The sequence below is a fragment of the Thermobia domestica genome, chromosome 2 (genome assembly GCF_964235325.1).
Source record: "Thermobia domestica chromosome 2, izTheDome1.hap1.1, whole genome shotgun sequence".
NCBI lineage: Eukaryota > Metazoa > Arthropoda > Insecta > Zygentoma > Lepismatidae > Thermobia > Thermobia domestica.
Window position 1 is genome coordinate 239,698,661 of NC_137455.1, and position 21,077 is coordinate 239,719,737.

The 21,077-nt window shown below is 34.7% G+C and overlaps 1 protein-coding gene across 7 annotated transcripts in view; it reads left to right on the plus strand.

Annotated features, from left to right (window-relative positions):
* Window positions 1-21,077, plus strand: part of LOC145678409 (structural maintenance of chromosomes protein 5-like) — a 1,106,524-nt gene that overhangs the window by 863,849 nt on the left and 221,598 nt on the right. For all 7 annotated transcript variants that reach the window (XM_081748525.1, XM_081748529.1, XM_081748531.1 and 4 more), the window contains one exon: window positions 1,591-1,809. In XM_081748525.1, the coding sequence (XP_081604651.1) occupies window positions 1,591-1,809 (219 nt within the window). The remainder of the gene's footprint in view (window positions 1-1,590; window positions 1,810-21,077) is intronic.

Here is a 21,077-nt window from a genome sequence, read left to right on the forward strand (position 1 = left end):
CTTTTCTTCGCAACAGAGCAAACCAGACTGATTGTGATATCGCTGCAACCTACGACAGGTACCCAACAGAGCCACCTAGTGTCTGGTGAGCACACAATGCCGTAGAGCCAACCTGAAAAGATATACAAAAATATTGCAGTTACTTATTGACTTACCCTCGTAAACAGACTTTGTAAGCTTTCTTCGTACGTGATTGCCCTTAGAAGAAACAAATTTTCCAATGATATCATACGCACATGTCACGTATCCCTAAATTTAAAAAGAAAAGAAAAATCATATTTAGGCACTTCTATTGCATCGCTATGTTAAGGATTCATTATTAGTGCACCATTGTTTTAGAATTAACTAGGCTTTTGAATGACAACATACACATGTGTTAAAGATTTATCAATTCGTGACAAATTTGGAAAGTCACTTTATTTATTTTATAACATTTGGGGTATATTTATTAACATTCGGCCACTATTCTTCATACTTAAGCTCACTGAACAGCACTAAAGGTACTTTGAAGAATACTACACGTCCTATGCAATATGCTTATACTTGTCAAGTTTTATTGAAATATGTTTAATGGGTATGAAGATAAAGATTTTCGAACCACAGGAAGCAATTTTGAAACTATACTACTTAAGGATTTTTCCAATGTCAACGGAAGCACTTGATATTCCGAATGAAAGGTTGGGCGGATAAACAATTTTAGTTTAATTAATTCGTGTAAATGCCAGTTAAGTGGCATCTGTGATCATGATTCATCCTCTGCCACTGTATGATTCAGTACTTGTAAAACAGTTAAACCTATCTCATAGTTTCCCTCTGCACATGTGGCGCCACGATTCAAAAGATAATATTTTAGTGTTAGACATATTGTTATCAATAATTTTTCATTGAAATCCATTAGTATTTTTCACGTGTAGCATAGCACTCATTACGAACATATTTTGTCTTCACAGATTTCGACATTTATTTTCTCTCTAGCAGAATTTGAGTCAGCAAGGTAAAATTCGTAGTTTTCTTCGATTTCTGAGCATTATTGTTCAATAGTTAATAATCCACATATTTCACTAAGCTGTTCTACATGTATTTTAAATATTGATGAATGCTGCCACCGATTTGATTGAATGCATAATTAATTATGTATTATATTAAAATATCACTAAAATTTTAAAATATTTTCGTGTTAAATGACTCATTTGTTTCGAACTGAAGTTTTTTAATGCTGGGTCTGTATGACATGTGGATTTACTGGTTAACTCTTAGCAGACTTTGAACCCGCATTAACGTGGTAGCTCAGAACGTTTAACCACCAAGTAACTGTCAGATGTGCTGATATTTCTTCAGGTTTCTGGTAGAAAAGCAGGTAGAAGGAGAAAGATCAGTAGTCCTCTTTTGATTACACACTAATTTATAAATCGAAGCCATTTCAGAATCTAACGTCCAAAGCGTTATTAGGGATAGACCAAAGAAAATAGTGTTAAAACGACTTTAATGAAATTGTGTAGATGGAATGTAATGAATATTGGTAAGGCGTCACTTAATTGTTTCATGTTTTGTTTTTATTTAGTTGTAGCAGTAATATAATTTCTTTTGTAGGGCAAGCTGACAGTGGCAAATCAAGAGTATGACAGTGTAAAACAAGAAGCAGTATCACAGCTTCGGCTAGCTAAGGATATTACTGGAATCCGAGGAGAGGAAATACCCGAGAAAACTCAGAAATTGTTTAAAATGCATCCCGATGATCTAAATGAGCTTGAAAGTCTCATCCATGATACACATGCTCGAATTGATTGCATGGCGCATACAGATGAGAAAGCAAGTATTACACTTTTTTGTTTGTTACATAGTTTTAAAAAATATTTTCATGATAGTTATAAAAAAATACGCTGGAAAGTCTAGTATAGTCATTTGGCTACAAAGATGAACACGTCGTCATCGTGAAATGACTCAGCGAAGCATTTAGATCCTTAATTAGATGTTTTACGTTTATTCTGAGTAGCAATGTTGTATGAGATATACTATCAGATAGGCCTCATACACCTAAGTTGGGGGTAGTGACCTAGAACCGTTGATAAATGCTACACCTGTAAGCAAGCCGTGGAACAAATAGGTATACACACTGGAACAGAAGAAAGATGGGGATGTGGGTAGTACGTTCTTAGCGAAAAAACTTGACGTGATGGTAATGGGAGATTTAAGTAAATCGTTTTCACGCATTCATCTTGTTTTCTGATAAAGTATTAAGCCCACTTTTAAGATTATATTTCCATTTCAAAGTAAATTAGATTACATTGCATAACACAATACCAGTGCTTCTTCTTGCTAAGGGAAAGTTTATTCATTAAGTAAAAGTATAGTTTCATTATTTACCCTTACGTAAAATGCTGTTTGAGATTATTTGAATCAGGGTTGGCTGGTTTAAACCAGCTGTTTTTTTTTCTTCAAAAAAAACCTACTGGTTTAAACAAAAAAAAAAAAAAAAAAAAACAGAAAAATGCTTTAAATCGTGTGAACTTTATGATGACGTTTCCACATATCAAACCATCCGCATTACGTTTATCTACTTGTCACCTTTTAATCAAGGGGTCCCGTGTTTAATTCTCGGTCGAACCACAACCCATCTTTCAAGTGTAAACCAAGTAGCGATTCGAGGTGTCCCTCTAAGCGAAAGTCTTCTCCGTGATAACCTTGGTATTTCATAAGGATTTTAAGCCTAAACATACGAAATGAAACCAAAATTATATATTTCTACTTGAATGAATGCCTGTTGTTTTATAAAGAAGCCAAGATTGCTTAAATATATTGATAGAAATTGCCAAATTTATCGACTGCCTACGTAGCTTCCAACATCAGCTTGGATTTGAGTTGGTTTTAATTTTATTGAATGATATCTACATACCAAATTTGTAATTTAATACCTCAGTTTTAGAGTAGTGATTATGATACGTTGACCTTAAAATTTTACATACAAATACATTTAAAGCAATAACAGGATTTTCCCAGTGGCTAAGGCGGGAGTTTCCCGATTTATATATAATTCTGTATAATGTTTTTACTTGTGTAACTGTTTATCTTTTTGTCCTTCTGAAATGACTCTTGACAATTATGTTAACAAGTAGGCCTATGTAAAGATCAGTACAACGTATTTTTATCAGAAGTCCTTCGTGAGTGAGTCAGCAATCGCATTTGTGACCAATTACTCCCGGTTTCGTGTCCAATTTCTCTCGGATGTAAGCCGAGAAGCGGTTTGGATTCTGCTTTAAGCTTATGTGACCCCTTCCAGCATAACCTTGTTGTTGCATAATAACGCCAAGGCGAAACAAACTAATTCCTGTCCATATTTAATATAAATACATAGAGCAAATTATTTAAACCAAAAAAAGCGGGTTTAAACCAAAAAAAAACTGTTTTTTTTGTTTTTTGTTTTTGTTTTTTCAATAAAAACCATGGTTTTTGCCAACCCTGATTTGCATTAAGCAAAGAGACAACATAGCAATGATCCACTGTTATTTGTTATACAGGAAGACTTGCTGCTGGCTCTAAAGTATTCTGCATGTGACCACACACACACATGACTATTCTTTTTATTATTTGAAACTAATTTTATTATTGTCACATTCGTTTATTTGATAATATGGTAAGATTTTATCACAATATTATATATCGAAGACATTTACAAATTTAGTCACTAATTTATGGTAAAGTTACAATTAAATTTTAATATCAACTTAATATAAACAATCTAATTAACATTCCCTGTCATACGGTAAGTAAGAAAGTAATATTATATTAAAGTTTGGTCAGATAGTAATTTAAGTATAAACATATCAAAGGTCATTTTCAGATTATGGGGTTGTGGTTGATTTCTGGGCGTTTTGACATTTTCTGAGTGGACCTGCAGGAGTTTTGACCGTTCGTGGCATTTATGTGTTTATGTTTAGTTTACGACAGTTTGTGTAGGTAGTTATGTGATACTGTAACGTGAATGTTATGACCGAGTCCCTTCATGTTTCTTTCATTCAAATGTGAGGGATTACCATTATTCTTCAGAAGGCAAATAAATCATGTGGCTTTCAGCAGAGACTAACTTTGATTTATCCAATTTTAATTGCTTGCAGAGTCGTGAGAATTGAGATCTATCTCTCTCCCTCACACACACACACACACACACACACACACATATATATATATATATATATATATATATATATATATATATATATATATATATATATATATATATATATATATATAATATAATCTGGCGGTACGCAACGGTATGCCGTACCGCCACCTTTTTATGTGGACGGAATATTTCCTCTTCTGAACTGAACTAAACTCAAAGCCAGTACAAACATTATGTTGGGACTCCACCTAATGTACTTTTTCCCAGGGTGGATTGATTTAAATCAAGATTTAAATCACTTGATTTTTTAAAAAATAAAAATCGTTGATTTAAATCGAATTCCGAAATAAATTTATTTAAAGTGGAAATAAATAAAATCCCGTTTCTGTTCTGTTATTTCGATTATGGAAGTTAATAATCATAATTCAATGAGACTCAAATGTACAGTATAGTATGAAAACAAGTATCATGCAAAGGATGATTAGGGAAAACCCCGTTTTGAACAGGTAAGGGAGCAATCCTGCTTTCTTCTTTTCGTAACATTGGGTTTGGGTTTTAAAATCGTTAACTATTCCAACGGGGAAATCACCATCGACATTTAAGACGAAAATTCTTTTTTTTGCGTGTCTGTTTGTTTGTTCCCAGATAATAGGGCGTATTTCGAAAGGTCCTAACCCCTCTCCATTTTTTTTAATTGTCTAACTTTAGGCGAAATTTATGTATTTCATGCCGCAAGCTAGTTCTGAGTTTTTAAAAATAGGCCCCTACCAAATATCACTAACTTTTGTGAAAAAAAGGTGTCATTTTGATAAACTTCGCTGTACTTTTTCCTTAATGCTTAAGCTTTTAAATTATGTCACCTATTTTTAGGTGATAGGGTAGAATCTTCATTATTCGATTAAAAAAGTACCAATAAGGCTTTCACTTCGTTTTCTTCAAGACTGGAGGCATTTTAGAACATGTTACGTATGCTTTCACGCCTTTCTGCGTTGAGGCATAGTGTGCGATGACGTCATAAATTTCAAAAGATATTTTTTGTTATGCGTATTATTATTATTTTTTGGCGGGGTACATTTTGCATTCAGAAGACTGAAATTTTGCATACTCGTTCAGTGCACCCCTTAATAATTTTCAGATGTTTTCAGACCTCTGCGTGGAAACAGCGGGGTTCAGAGCGGCAAAAATGTTTTTTTTTTTTTTAAAAGGATATTTTTTTAAAAAAAATAGCTTTTTTCGTGATTTTCCCGCCTCAGATGGAGACATATGAATGGTACCGTTTGAAAGGCGGTTCTGTTCTGAAGAAAATCATGTACCAGGGTGTCTGTCGGTCACGAATGTCACGAAAAAGTCACGAAATCAGAAAACGGTCATGAAAGTCACAAAAAAGTCACGAAATTTAGCTTTTAGGTCACGATTTTTGTAACTGTACAAATGTAAGTACAGATTGGAAAATTTTGTTCTGTGAAACGTCAAAATTCACCACCAAAAATGTCTATAGTCGGCTTTAGACGCAACCAAATCGCAAGCAAAGTACGTTTCTATCGCATGGATGGAAATTCGGCCTAATTCGCACACAAATTTGCTCTTGAAAATGTTAGGAAATTTTACGATTTGGTAAAGAAAAGGTCACGAAAAAGTCACGCAATTTCATTTTGGAATTTTAGTAGACACTCTGTGTACGTACTATGCTCCTAGCATAAATAGGGATGTCTCAGTAAACTGTTATCTGAGATCGTGATTTATACGGGAATCTGGGGTATTTGGGGAATATTAATTTTCGCGGGCTTACTTTTGCACTTACAAGATTGAAATTTTGCACATTTACTCACTGTACCCCTCAGTATTTTTCAGGTTTGTTTCAGATCTCTGCCTTAAAACAGGAGGAGAGGTCCACAGAGGTAAAAATAATTAAAAAAAAGGATATTTTTTACAGAAAATTCCTTTTTTCGTGAATTACCCCCCACCCCGCAGATATATGATGGAGACATTTGAAGGATACCGTTTGAAAATTTGTTTTATTCTGAAGAGGATAATGCACAAATCATGATCCTAGGATAAATAGGAATGTCTGAGGAAATTTTTATATTACATCCGGGTCATCTGGGGCATTCTGGGAATGTTCTTAACTCATAGTTAAATAGTTTCCTCACCCTTACTACTCAAGATTGAAGCTTGAAATTTTGTGCACACATTTAGTACACCCCTTAGTGTTTCCCAGTTGATTTTGTGATCTGTGCGTTAACACAGGGAAATCCAGAGGAGATCAAAATTTAAGAAATGCCGATTAGTCTCAAAATTTCCCGCTTCAGGGACATGATAGGGAAATCTGAATGTTACCGTTTCAAAAGCTGTTCTATTCTAAAGAGAGTGATGTATGTACCAGGATCCTAGGATAAATAGGGATGATGCTCCAGCTGCTTGACTGAATGTCTATAATTTACCTTTAAAAAGAGCCATAATTTAAAAGGGTTAAGAAACATTGTTTGGAATAGATATAGGTTAACGATTGAGGATAATTCAAAATTCAACCCCAATACTTTCACTCAAATGTCATAATTAGCATTTAATTCTAATTCCTAATGCTTTTTCTTCAGTTTGCAACTTGTATTATACGAGGAGAAAGATTTGATTTAAATCAAAAAAATCGATTTAAATCAAAAAAATCAACAAAAATGATTTTTTTTAAAGAATCATTTTTTTTCCACCCTGCTTTCTCCGAAGACAAGCCTTTACTCAATCCCCTTTTTCAATGTATCCAATTAATTGTTTTTATTCATTAGTACGAAGGGGATTAAGTGTAAAGATTCTCCAGATTTTTCTTTCAAAGTTTATCCATTAATTTAGTAGAGGTTTGTAGATGATTTTGGTAGCTTGTTTAGTATTCTGAAGAACATTATGTGAACAATGTATGTATATGTGTTGTTATTGATATTCAGTATTTGTAGAACTCTTGATTCCTTTTGAAAACAAACAATAGCAGCTTACTTTCGCCCTCTACAGAAAGAGAACAAAACAGGAAACAAATCACTAAGTAATATTCTACCATTACGTTTATTGTATTATAAAATTAAGAGGTAAGAATCAGACATTTTAAAACATCTTTATACATATGTATTTAAGAGTCTTTAGTTACAACACTAGTGATATGCTACTAGACATAATAATAATAATAATAATAATAATAATAATAATAATAATAATAATAATAATAATAATAATAATAATAATGCCCATTAATATATCACTGCAGTCTTGTAATTGCTCTTTTAATAATGATAATAATAATAATACCCTGAAAAGTATGCAACTTTTTAACCATTATAAACCCAAGTTCCAGCGTACCGGCTCCTTTATTTTTAGAAATAAAACACTGTGTATATATAAGACCTGTTAAGTTTAGCGATCGACTCTGCATAAACTGATTTTTCAGTGGGAGAATACCTAAATTTAGTTGTGCACTAATAATTGCCCATTTTACGTATTATTTCAGTCCATAACTTCGTTATCTAGTATACTTAATAGTTAGTTACTTATTAAAAGTTCGTAGTGTGAAAAATGAAAACGACGGTCGTTATGGAAAACTATTACCAGGTGAGACGGGAGAAAGAGCTGTTTATTAACTTGTTTTCTTATAGCTAATTCTGTTCCCTGTCGACGAGATTATGTGTCAGTTTCTGACTTACTTAGTACCCTTAACCCACTCAGATTCAGTTAGTAAGCAGTATGATGCGATAAACTAGGAATCACAGCTACCACCAGAATGGACGAGTTACTCAGCTGCTAGCCATTGGCTCTTCAAAATGTTGAATAACCGAATTTATTTTGATACTTTGCATATTTCGGTTAATATATCATTATATGATTCACATACAATGCACAAAAATTATTATCTTGTTCAGATTAGCTTTATTTTAATAATTCAACACTGGAAACAAGATCTCCGACTAAAGCACAAAATTCTTAATTAAAATATTGATGTCTAACAATTTCGCATCTATATTTTGATTACATACTCAGAGTTTTGCTCAGAGTTTGTATATTTTTCTTTTTTCTTACGTAGAAAAAGTACATCAGTGTTTCTATAACAGGTATATGTATCAATAAAAGTCGTCTAAATTAAGTACCTGGAACGTTAAGCAGGTTGATGTATTCTGTTGTTTCATGCCGTTTCTTGTATGATGCCAGTAACGCCCATAAATATGTAAAAGCTCAGTTAAGATCGGGTGGGTTTTATCAATCGTGATTTAACTAATTTTTGTCTTTTAATTCAGTCCGAACCAGAATTTGGTGGGCACTAACACAAGAACGAACGGCCTGTATACCATAACATTTCATGTACGTACTAAGCTACAAAAGGTATATTACCGTCGGGTTAGCATCATAGATACCGTAACACTTATAATGACGTTTCACGAAGTCCAACGCCAAATATGATGGCCAATAAAACAGGAATCAAACCTTGCACACCGTAATGTTCTGTATATGTACTAAGGTTGTTACATTCTTTCACAATTTCAGTTTTGGTCAACATCGGATGAGTTTCATCGGTCGGATACCATATATACTGTCCTGGTATTCTTTTTTCTAGAAAAAGTCAAAGAAAAGACGATAACTTTTAGCAGTATACCAGGTTTGGTCAAAATCAAATGGCGTTCATCGATTGTGATTTAGTGACATTTACTCGTTTCACTAAGTCCAAACCTGTATTTGATGGTTAATAATAATTCCAGAACTAATGATCTGTATACTATAATATTTCATATACGTGCTAAACTACACGAGGTCTTTTGTCATACCAAATGTTGTCAAAGATCGTATTCGAGGCGTTCGAAAAATACGGGCCCACACGCTGAGGCGAAAGAGGAAAATCACGTGACCAACTTTGTGTTAAAGCGTTTTAAAGCAACAAAGCGTGAGATTTCTTGCTTGTTTTGTTACCGTGTGTAACCTTTTTTCCTTCCGAAACGGATATAAAGCAGCGTTTTATAGGAACTGTAACGCTTATTTAAAATTGAAAATAAAATAAAATAAAATAAACAAGTATACAAGACATACATGTACATATGCTTCATACTTGTAACAAACACCCGCCATCCTTTTAATAATAATTAATCTTAATCTTGTAGAAAGAAGTGCTTTGTGTTTGTCTTCCACTAGTCCTAGCTGGATACTTTTTGGCTCATAGTAGGGTCTTGAGTCAAGGAAGGCCTATTTATACGTATCGTTTGGTTCAGAAAGTTTATAATTTATGCCCCATGGACTAAAGTAACGGATGCTGAGTGTAAGTGAATGATTATGGAAAAATTGTTGAAACGAATACAAGGAAGAAAATGATAATATGCCTAGAAAATCCATGGACATGGTGCTGTCCAGCAGAAACTCTTTTGGATCTGGATCCTGCCAAGGACCCTTTGCTCCAATGGTAAGAATCCTATCACTGAGCCTCCGCCACCCTTCCTATTTGTTTGGCTGAGGTGGACATGGGAAGGAAGATATTTTTCTAGGCGTATTTTAAGCATCTATTATGCTCAAAAGGGTAGTCCCAGCCTAGTTAGTTTATTTTATAGGAGTAAATTTTATAGTTTGCGAGCCCATCACGCAGCAACAAATACAGCATTTTCAACACATATGGTGCTCAGGCATTCAGTGTGTGAAGGATTGTGTGTGAACAAAGACGGATTCAATAAAGGAGAGTGTAAACTCAAATCATCGTTATTACGCACAAGTATTTAGACCAATTTTCACTTTTAGCACATAGTCAATGCCTTAGCAGCTGCCCTCACAATGCAGGGATAGGTACCAGGTAGGCTTTCGAAGTCTTGGGATGAATAAAGATTAAAAGAAATAGAACTTCAACCGTACTTCCATTAAATAATTCCATTGTAGACATTTGTTTATATGTGTGATTTTCAAACCACAAATTTCCGTTTTCGAAAAAGAAAGAAAAAAAATCGTCTTTAACAAGTATGTCCAATTTTGATCCGGAATTTCGTAGAAGTAAGTTGTTTTGTTTCACCCTCTCCGAGTTGATCATGATCCGTAGTGTACTCCGAGATGATACCAAACATGTAAAAGTGGGAACAGTGAAAGACTTCGCGGGATTCGTTCTTATTAAGACTCATATACCGCATACGCTCGCGTAATGTCCGCTTTTTATTATTATTATTATTATTATTATTATTAACTAAAATCGCGGTGTCAAACTGCAAGTGCGGACATTACGCGGATCGTTCAAAAAACGTGCCATTTTCAGTCACATTTTTTTCGAAATAAATTTCATTTTGAACTTCCTACATAATATTGGTAAATAATTAAATGAAAAGCAATGAGGACCACTAATTAAAAAAAAATTATGGCATTTAACATCAATAAAATCAATAAACAAATTATTTATTATCTAGATAGAATTATTATTAGGATTGGATAGATATTATCTAGAAATTATTATTAAGGTTGGATTTATGGGATTAACTCAAAATCTATAAAGAATATGTAGCTAGTATGTAAATTATATTATTTACCTTAAAATTATATTTTACACAAAATAAAATAATCCACAATTATTTTGTATAATTTATTCTAAATTTTTAAATAGAGTCTGGTGCCAGAAGTAGAAAATTGGTACCGTTTTAAAAATACCACAAGACGTAACTTATGAATACGTTTTTCAATTTTGAAAATTTAACCTCCAGAAGGAAAATATAATTTTTTCATTATTACACTCTGGTTTAAGCAATGTTATAATTGGAAGGGTAAAATTCGTAATGTAAATTCATTAAAACAAACAAACGCATATTTCAGTTTCTCTAAATTTTCTGTCTTAAAGGGAGAGGAAAGGGAAGTTTAATATCACACTTCCAGATTATTTTTGCAAGCTTAAGAATAGCAAATACGTTTTCTTTTTTCGAATGAAACTGCTGTTATTTTTTCTTCTTTCTTACTGTTCCCTTCATGCCATTATATATACCGTTTTATACCATTTGTTACTACATAACCCAGTTACCTAAGTGAGTTACAGAATAATATAATGTGAAACAAGAAACTCTGTAGCAGTTCTAGAGGAGTGTATGATGTTAATTTTTCAGACTATATAATCCTATAACCACAACTATCGGAGACTGTACAGTCACGAAGATAGATAAATAGAGGTAACAGTCTTTATTTCTTATGGCTTCAGTCTTTATTTCTTATGGCTTTAGTCTCTACTTATTTATGTTCGTGGCTGTACAAGACAAAACATATGTAAACATATACTAAGAGATTATTATACTAGGAAATTTATAAGATTATTGAGGACAAAAACACCATAAAACAGTATTACATTAAACCTTTAAAGAAATATATATATTATGCTAGTTTATATTGTAATGAGTTTATAGGTAGATACGAAATAATGGTCCTGGCGAGTTTTTCCCTTCACCAATTTTATTACAAAAACTCCTAAATACAAAATGTCTTTGATTTACAAAGAATAAGTAGTATCTTTCCTTAATGACCAGATGAAGGGATATCGATGTTTTGCCGGGTGCCCCTTCCGCTCATGGCGGTGGCTCAGTGGTAGAGCGTTCACCTCTGGTGCTTGTGGTCCCGGGTTCGATCCCAGCCCGCGCCAAGTGAACTTTGTGGTGGACAAACACCGTGTGCGTGGGTTTTCTCGGGGTTCTCCCGTTTCCTCACACTTTCTTCATTCCACCATCTCATTCATTACTCATCATCACCGTCTCCTTTAGCCTAACCGGCATAATCGTGGGACGTAAAACTCAAAGATTTCCTTCCGCTCATGGCAACATCCAGAACAATAGCAAGTTTTATAGGTGAGATTGTGGATAACCCCCTCAGCTCACGGCAGCCTCGCGAGGTTTCAGATATAGTTGGAATCCCTAGTCCAGTATTTGACAGTTTACAAATTTTCTTTTCGCATTAACTCGTGAACAAATGAATTAACTTGAATCTTTTTGTCGTTATCCTTAGAATAGTTATAATTTTATAACGTGCCAAAGTCGGTACTCAAATAGGTTAATTTATTCCTGAGTTATTAGGAAAAGAAATTTTGTAAGGTGAAGAATGGTTTCTTTCGTGACTGTACTCCTAGTCCAATGCGACCTCAGAGCAAGTGGTGGTTACTTGATCAGTTGGTCGACTGATACCAGGTCCTTCTGTGGTCCCTCTTTTATCTGTCCTCTTCGGGTCCTTTCGTAAGGTCCGTCTCCTTTCGGCTTCTCTCGGTGCCTTCCGTGTTGAATTCTCGTCTGCTTCATTGTTTGTTATCCATAATACGTGTTGTATTAACATGTGCTTCTGTTATGATGAGGATCCTTACAATATTTTTAAAAGGATTCCAGCGCTTGAGTTTTGTTTGTGCTTTCCTTTGAGATAACTTACTCTTACCTTCGTTATCGTTCTTTAGCTTTGTGTAATTATTTAGCATTAGTTTGCACGCACGAAGACATGTTTTCCAACAATTTTTGAGAGTTTTGCCACAGGCACACTTATCAAGGAAAGAACATGGGAGATTATCAGACAGGTGACTCTCTTTAACTAAACTCAGTTTATGTAAAATGGATAACCGACCAGTGCCCTCTAGGAGTAATTGCTTATATGATTGGATGATCTCACACATAATATATTACACTACTGCAACTACAATTAAGGAACATTCAGACGGTACAATTAATTTGCCTCTCTATTTGAGTAATAGGTTCAGAAAGTACTTCAACATTGACTTCTTTGTCTGTCTGTGCCCAGAAGCTGCAACTGGAATATTTTTCCAGATTCAACTTTTTAATTCAACATAGCCACAAATATATGTTAAAACTGGTAAAACACTGTGAAGAACAAGTTGCAAAGAAAATTCGATATCTAGGACACCAAGAAATTGGGTGACATCTACGATACACAAGCTATCATTCCGATCAGGAATCAAACTTTCTAGCTCATGAGAACGGTATTCTTGAATCTTAATTTTCTCTCGCTTTCCAACACTTGCATGAATTCAATATAATAATTTCCACCACTAAACTGACGGTACTGCCCAAAGCGACCTTCAAGATCATAATTTTGAAATTTAGCAAACAAAATATAATCAATCTTGTACACCTTGTCTCAAAAAGGTTGAGCGCATTCTTTACTGGTGTTTTGAGGCAATAATTTTCTAAGTCCAGCTTCGGGTATCTTCGGGAAAAAGTAAGCCAGATTCGAACCTCCAAGCCAGCCTTTGCAATCGGGAAAAAGTTTGCAGATGTGTTTTTCTTCTTTTAAATATAATAAGACTTGTTACCAAGTGTTTAAAAAAGCAACATTGATTGAAATACTTAATGATACAATATTTCGAAACCTTTTTTTTTCAATGTCAGCACATGCTTGTTTGTCATTTCGCTCTCCATACGTAATGGAACATTTAAATACGTTAAAGAATCTTTCCATATGTAAAAGAATGCTTAAAGTTAAGAAATAGAACATAATTATCGCCTGAGTACTAAAATAAAAGTCAAAGTAGAACAGAAACGGCGTTTGTAATGGATATGAATGTCATAATTATCTTGAGATCCGTTATACATCGCTAGAAGGTAGTGTTAGCTCATTGGTAAGCTGTCGGATTTCAAATCATAAGGTTGAGGGTTCGAATCCCGTCTAGGCTAATCCTTTTTTAAAAATTATATTTTCCGCAATGCATGAAAAATTATATAAAATAATTACATTAGAATATATAAGTTGTGTATATATAACATAATCATTGCAGAACATAGTAATTATTATGTTTAAAATATAACATCTGAGATAATTTTCACAGTAGGTCGGTATTATATATGAGGATGTAAATACAAGTTAAGAAACTCGTTCAATAGCAATAAATAAATCATGTAGTGTATTTATTTGCAGCTATTTGTCATATAGAGGGTAATTCTCAACATTCATAATACAGAATGTCATTTATGTTCTTGAAAAGTTATTCGATGCATAAACAGAAGGTATAAACAGAGAATCCAAAGTCGGAACGCTCGCAAAAAAAAATTCATGAACCCCAAAGGTCACGTGAGCAGACTGGAATTGTCCTTATGAAGCATGCCACAGCAGAAAGTCTTTACATAGATTTTCAATTCAATTCCTGATATATGCTTTTGCAATGTGGAGGTGGTGATGCCTTGAGTCGCCCTCTCTCGCTCGCTCGCTCGCTCGCTCACTCTATTTATACAGAATATAAAAGTGGATTTATGTGTGTATTTCAACATAATTCTGATATATCTAGAGCAATTTTAACTATATTTCTTACAGTCTGGAAAAAGAGTACTGTCGGGATACATATCAAAAATGCTAGAAACGGGTCGATATTAGTATTGAATTTATAGTTTCGTGGTCGCTTAGGTGAATAGTTCTACTTTCAATTCAAGTCCAATTAAGCTTCCATTAGCACCCAGGGTGGTTACGTAGCGACATACAGATATCGAAATCATTCGATATTAGAATCGAATCGTAAGTTTTGAGCGCCGCTAACAGTGCAGCATTTCCCATTAGTCCACATTAGTCCACATTTCACATTAGTCCCATTGCCTAGAAGGCAACATATTTGCAGAGTGCAAAGTTTAAAACTTGAATAATATTTTAAATTTTTCCGTATGAAAAAGTTATAAATCAAGAGCAAATATACTATTTCACGAACAATCCTCTTTTACTATTCTAATATGTTTAATAATAGCGTAAGAAATCTAATAGTAATTCAGAACATGTTTCACAGTTGTTATTTTTTGTTACATAGTTGTAGCTGTAGCATGTAGTGAGTGGAATTTAACTGTAATAAATTCACTAATTAACCATATTCGAATTAAGTTTTATTTTTAAGTTCGGGATGAAGGGGTGGAGAAATATGTAGTTATTGGGGGCACCGAGCTTTTCTACATTTTACTTTCAAGATCTCCATTTTTCTTTTGTCATTTGTTCCTAATAAAAAAAGTTCAGTCACTTTTGGATTGTCATAGGATAGTAGGAGTTGGATTTTGGGATGCAGCCTGTGAGATTCTAGAGGAGCTAACTGCTTGAAAAAATATTTTTGAATCATCTGTAACATATGAAATAAGGATATGTATCATAAAAAATTGAAAGTAACTATGTCTGCGTAATCATCACGGTCAAATTGCAAAGTCAAATGAATTGACGTTTGGTATATAATCAGGCTCCATTCCCAACTGGGAAGTTACCATACGCGTGTCACTTTCATTATAATACATATCCTTAGGGGGAGTAGAAGTCCAGTTTTTGCGAAAAATTTAGTATCTTACAAGCCGTTCAACTGAGAGCTGAAATTCAACATATAACTCTTTATTAAAAATAAAGAAAATATGTCCTGGCATTTTTTAAAATTATCTTTTATGAGCGGGGGGACGGGGGTGCATTTTCTATATATTGGAAATTGGTAGTGGGTTGATTTGTAAAAATAATCGAAAACGATTGATATTAGTTGAGAAACAAATTGAGTAATGCAAACTAAAGTTCGTTTTGAATTTTATACCCACTGCTTTCTATTTATAATTGCTGAAGCTGGTGTTTAATGTATGGAGCGTTCCGAGCATAAGGCAATCAAGCCATAAAGTTAGAGAAAAATGGCCATAAAATTTGTATTCTAAACTTAATTACATGGGCATTTTCAATTAGTACGACATGCTTAATTATATAGAAAATTAGTTTCTCTCTCTCTCTTTTTTTTTTTTTTTACGTTGGTCTACTTTTCCTTGATTTGAAACTTTCAAATTTCACCCTATTTTCTACTGAAATGTGTCTGTAAGGCAAAAAAGGAATAATTATATATGATAAATTTAAATTCATTTTAATTTGGAAGATGAGAAACACTTTGCCATTATATCTCGTAAAGGTCAGACCCACCAGTATTGTAACAGAGAGGTGCTTGAGCCATTGACGGTAGAAATTCAAACTCCGATAAGTGATAATTTCACAGTCTTGTTTTATTACAAGTGTAACCTCTTTAATCAATGGAGAGGAGAACGTGGGCCATCGGTCAGAGTTGATGTCGATGGGTTTTGTTGGGTCGGAGTTGGTAGCAATGGTTCAGAGTGGTTCATAGTTGGTGGTGGGTCAGAGTGGATCACGATGGTTGATGGGTCAGAGTGGGCCAATGGGGCATTTGGGTGGTGGGTGATAGTGGGTCATGGTGGGTCGTGGATCAAATTTTCATTGACCCACACCATCTCTGGTTAAAATTGTACTAAAGATAAGAGGCACCGAAGATGCATGTCGGCTATTATGCTCAAATTTTGTTCATGGATAGTACTCCACCAGGAAGCAATAAATCTGAAACGGTTCACGGTATCACCTTCTAGAACTCGAGATGTAGGGGTTTGTCTGATTGGCTAAATTAAGACGTCAATGATTTATCCTTCAACAACCAAGCTTTTTATGATCGTTTCCGTGGGGAAGTCAGGAGAACACGTGAATAGCAATCGTAATACTGATAGTTTGCGTCCACCCCGGGTATTTGTTTTGTGTTTTTTTGATTCACCTAAATATAAACAAATCACACATATAGGCATTTTGACATATTTTGGGAGAGTAATTTTGTGGTTCGTTGGCGTTTTATCGCGTCTCTGCTGCTGGTGGTAAAGTTTTCAAAATGGAACTTGGGCCACCACGGATCGTCGCTGCGGGGCCACCAATTTCTGGCGAGAGGTCAATAGTTGACCATCTGTAGTCCACCGACGCTTACAGCTTAGAGTAATGAACCATGTCTTTGCCTTGTAGAGTTCATGACTACCGAAGTCGGCAGTCAACTAGCTTTTAGTATTCCTTTACTAACCATCTATTGTTCATGTTTGTACACGGTGTTGTCATAATAATAATAATAATAATAATAATAATAATTATTATTATTATTATTATTATTATTATTATTATTATTATTATTATTATTATTATTATTTGTAGTAATAGTAGTATAATTGATGATAGAATAATTATTGTCTATGTATTGTCTAGGTAGGACTACACACAGGATTTGGCTCGTTTTGGTTCGACTTGACTCTAATCCGAGTCGAGTTGGAAGATATTTTTCGCGCCGAGTCCAAGAGTAGACCTCAAAGATGTCTGTTTCGAGTCGAGTCGAGTTTCAAAGAAAAGTCGTTCGTGCCCATCCCTACTAATGAGAGCTTAATCGGAGTTAAGCAAAATTGAAAGTCTCACTATTTATCTAAGCGACCCCGAAAACTATGAATCTAATATCGATCATTTTCTAGCAATCTTTTATATGTATCCCCCTCCCATTCACCATAGGTAACCCGACAGCAATCTTTTTGAAACTATAAGAAATGTGGTTAAAATTACTCTAGACCAGTGGTTCTCAATCTAATTCCTATCACGATCCCCTTTTATCACACGCTCTTGCCAGCGACCCTTTTATAATTTGTTTTATAATAAGCTTGTGTGAGATTTTTAACATACCTATTTCTATAATAGTAGAATCCATTTTTTTGTTTATAGTGAACAGTGCCATGGAAAATCAGTGCCCGGGGCGAGAGTATAGTACGATGTCACCGTATATATGAGTGACGTCGACAGACTAGCTACGAAGCGCCACCATGGTTGGCACGAAGCTCAATAACATTTTCAAAATAAACCCTACCTTTCCTTAATTTTGAGCACATTTTATTACGTTTTTCCTTCTATTTTACACATGTGCACATGTACTTTCCTAACATGAGTAACACACTTCCTCCGAAATGTGTGGCCCCTTTTTTCGGCGCCCGGCACTGACAGTGGATACAGTAACTGTAATATATATATTCCCAACGACGAAGGTGCTGGTTCAAGATGGATGTTAAACTCCTTCATTGAAGAGGCCATTAACGTATCCGATCTAAGCCCACAACTTCTTGACCAAATAATAGAATGATCATGCGACAAGTCTTTGCAACTGGTTTTTTGTAACGAAGACTTGGACAAGTTCTGCCTGATGAGGAGAGAAGAATATCCTGGTCTGGGGATTGCTGCTTTAAAAGTAATAATTCCATTTGCTATATCGTACTTGTGCGAAAGTGTGTTTTTTATGGTAAACATTAAAACAAAGATAAGAAATCGCTTATCAGTTGAAAATGGTTTGATAATGTTCGTCATGAAGATTGAACCGGACATTGCTGCACTAGTGAAATTACACCATGCTTAGGTATCTCATTAGGTTTTAATTTTAATTGTATTTCAATGTGCAGGTTTTGTTGCATGTGTATTTTTCTAGTATTTCTATATACAGTTCTCATTAGTTTTATATCATACCTCTTTGATTTAAATTCATTTTTAAACAACTCTACTAACTAACTCTATGGCCTATGGAACCCGGAGGTTCAATGCCGCGTTCACAAAAGCTCTCCACTGACTTCTATTCTTAGCTAACTGCATCCAGTTTCTACTTTGTATTCTTATCTCAGCGAGATCCATCTTAATATTGTCCTCCCATCTGCGCCTAGGTCTTCCTAATGGTCGTTTTCCGATTGGTCTTCCAGTCAAGATTTTGAAAGCGTTTCTACTTTCTTCCATTCTAGCTACATGACCTGCCCACCTAAGCCTTCTAGACTTGACGACCCTAACAATGTTGGGTAAACCGTATAAATTATGTAGTTCCTCGTTATGAAGTTTCCGCCATTCCCCATTCCCGTTCCTCTTGGGTCCGAATATTCGTCTAAGGATCTTGTTCTCAAATACTTTCAGTCTATGTTCTTCCCTCAGAGTAAGCGACCATGTTTCGCAACCATACAGAACAACAGGCATGATTATCGTTTTGTATATTTTAAGCTTCAAATTTCTCGACAGAATTCGCGACGACAAGAGACTTTGAACCGAATAGTAACACGAATTCTACACCCTTTGAAAATGTTCAGTAGACTTATTTTTTATTGTTCTTTACAGTGTGTATAAAAAATAAAAGTATGCTTATCAGAACAAAATTAAAAATAATATTTAAAAATAATTTCTGGTATTAGATTCTAACTATATTTATCTCTTCCGCCTATCTTCGCGATCCCCTAGGGGCCGCGACTCCCAGGTTGAGAAACCCTGCTCTAGGCATACATGAGTTATGTTGGAACATACATACATACACTTTTATGTGTATAAATGCAGATAAGAGAGAGTTGAGAGAGAGCGATTAAGGAATTGCCGCTCTCAATTCCTTCACTTTACTTTTGCGATTCGCGAATTTCTTGCGTGACAGTTTGGGGCTAGCTAGTTTTTTGTCTTGGACCGCGATCCGATTTTCGATATGCTCTACCCAAATGCTGTAATGCGAATATTGAGAAGTTATCTGCGATGAAAGTAGCTGCAAATAAATAAATTACATAACTTATTTATTGCTATTACACGATTTTTAAATTTGTATTCAATATTCACACATAACACACCGACGTTCTGTCAATACCTCAGATGTTATATTTTAAAGATAAGAATTACTTATGTCGTGAAATGATATGAATATATATATTCAACTGATATATACAACTGATGATATGAATATATATATTCAACTGATATATACAACTGATGAATTGTAATGTAACTATTTTACATAATTTTCATGCATTGAGGAAAGTAGAATATCATAAAAGAATTTCACCTGAACGGGTATCGAACTCACGATTTAAGCGCTGGGTGGTGTACCACTGAGCTAATATGACCGCATTTCGGAAGCTGCTTCTGAAATATAACTGAGCTCATACGTAAATGCTCTTTTCCGTATGGAAATCACAATGACGAAACGAGAGTGTGAATACATAGTCTCGAAATATTGTATCATTAAGTATTTCAATGTTACTTTTTTCTACACTTAATACCATTTCAACATGTCTTATTATATTTAACAGAAGGAAAAACATATCTGTACATCGTTTCCCGATTACTAAGGTTGGCTTTGGAGGTTCGAACCAGCAGCTTTAGTTTACTGTTTTCCGAAGATACCCGAAGTTGGACTTCGAAAGTGTTTGTCTCAAAACAGCTATCATCATATCGCTCAATCTGTTTGGTATATGGTATATGTTTTTATACGTGTAAAGTCAGTATAACAATTCATTCTTTAAACAGCTTTTCGTATGTATTAATATTCCTTTATAAAAACTGTTTTTAATATTATTATTACGGCGCACCATTTTCAGATTTCTTTCGCGAGTCGTTGACCAAGTCGTTCCCCACCAGCGTTGCCAGACTCACAGCTCGGAATTATTCCAAAACCTGATCGAACTTATGCTAGATTCGGTCAAATTATGCTAGATCCTCATAATTACTAATTCAGGAGTTTAAAAAAACGAAGTTGAGATACGATAACGTAACTTAAAATACGAAGCGAATGCATGGATAGAACTCACCAAAATTTTAACTCAACTAAATTAATGCAGTCGTTGCCAGATTCAATGGCGTATATGTCGTATAAATGAATGCAAAGTTTTTGTTTACATATTTTGAAAGAAAATTACTTCGCAGCATAAGCGGAGTTGGGAATCGTCTGCTGGGGGGGGGGGGGGGCAGATTTTTGGTCAGTCTCGGAGCTGTCATTTCAGGAATAAATATGATCATGAAGTCAGAAATAAAGATGGTGAAGTTGTCAAAAAGTTGGGGGAGAATGGCCCCCATAGCTCCGCCCATGCGTCGGAGTTAAAGGATTAGAAAACCCTGGGTGGAGCCACAAAAAATCCCAAAGACGTTTCGAACTTACTTCGAAAAATAAGACTGCCTGTATGGTTTACCGACTGTGTGAATCAATGGAAGAGGATACATTTCTGCCGTTCTTTTTCTTCCCACGACCAACTTCTTTCTCATCTCCAGGTTTTACGGCTTTTTGATAAACTTGCTGAAATTGTGCTAGATTTGGGCAGGATGCTAAAAGCAAGATGCTAGATGCTAGAGACATGCAAATTATGCTAGATCTAGCATCATTATGCTAGATCTGGCAACGCTGTTCCCCACAATAGGCGTG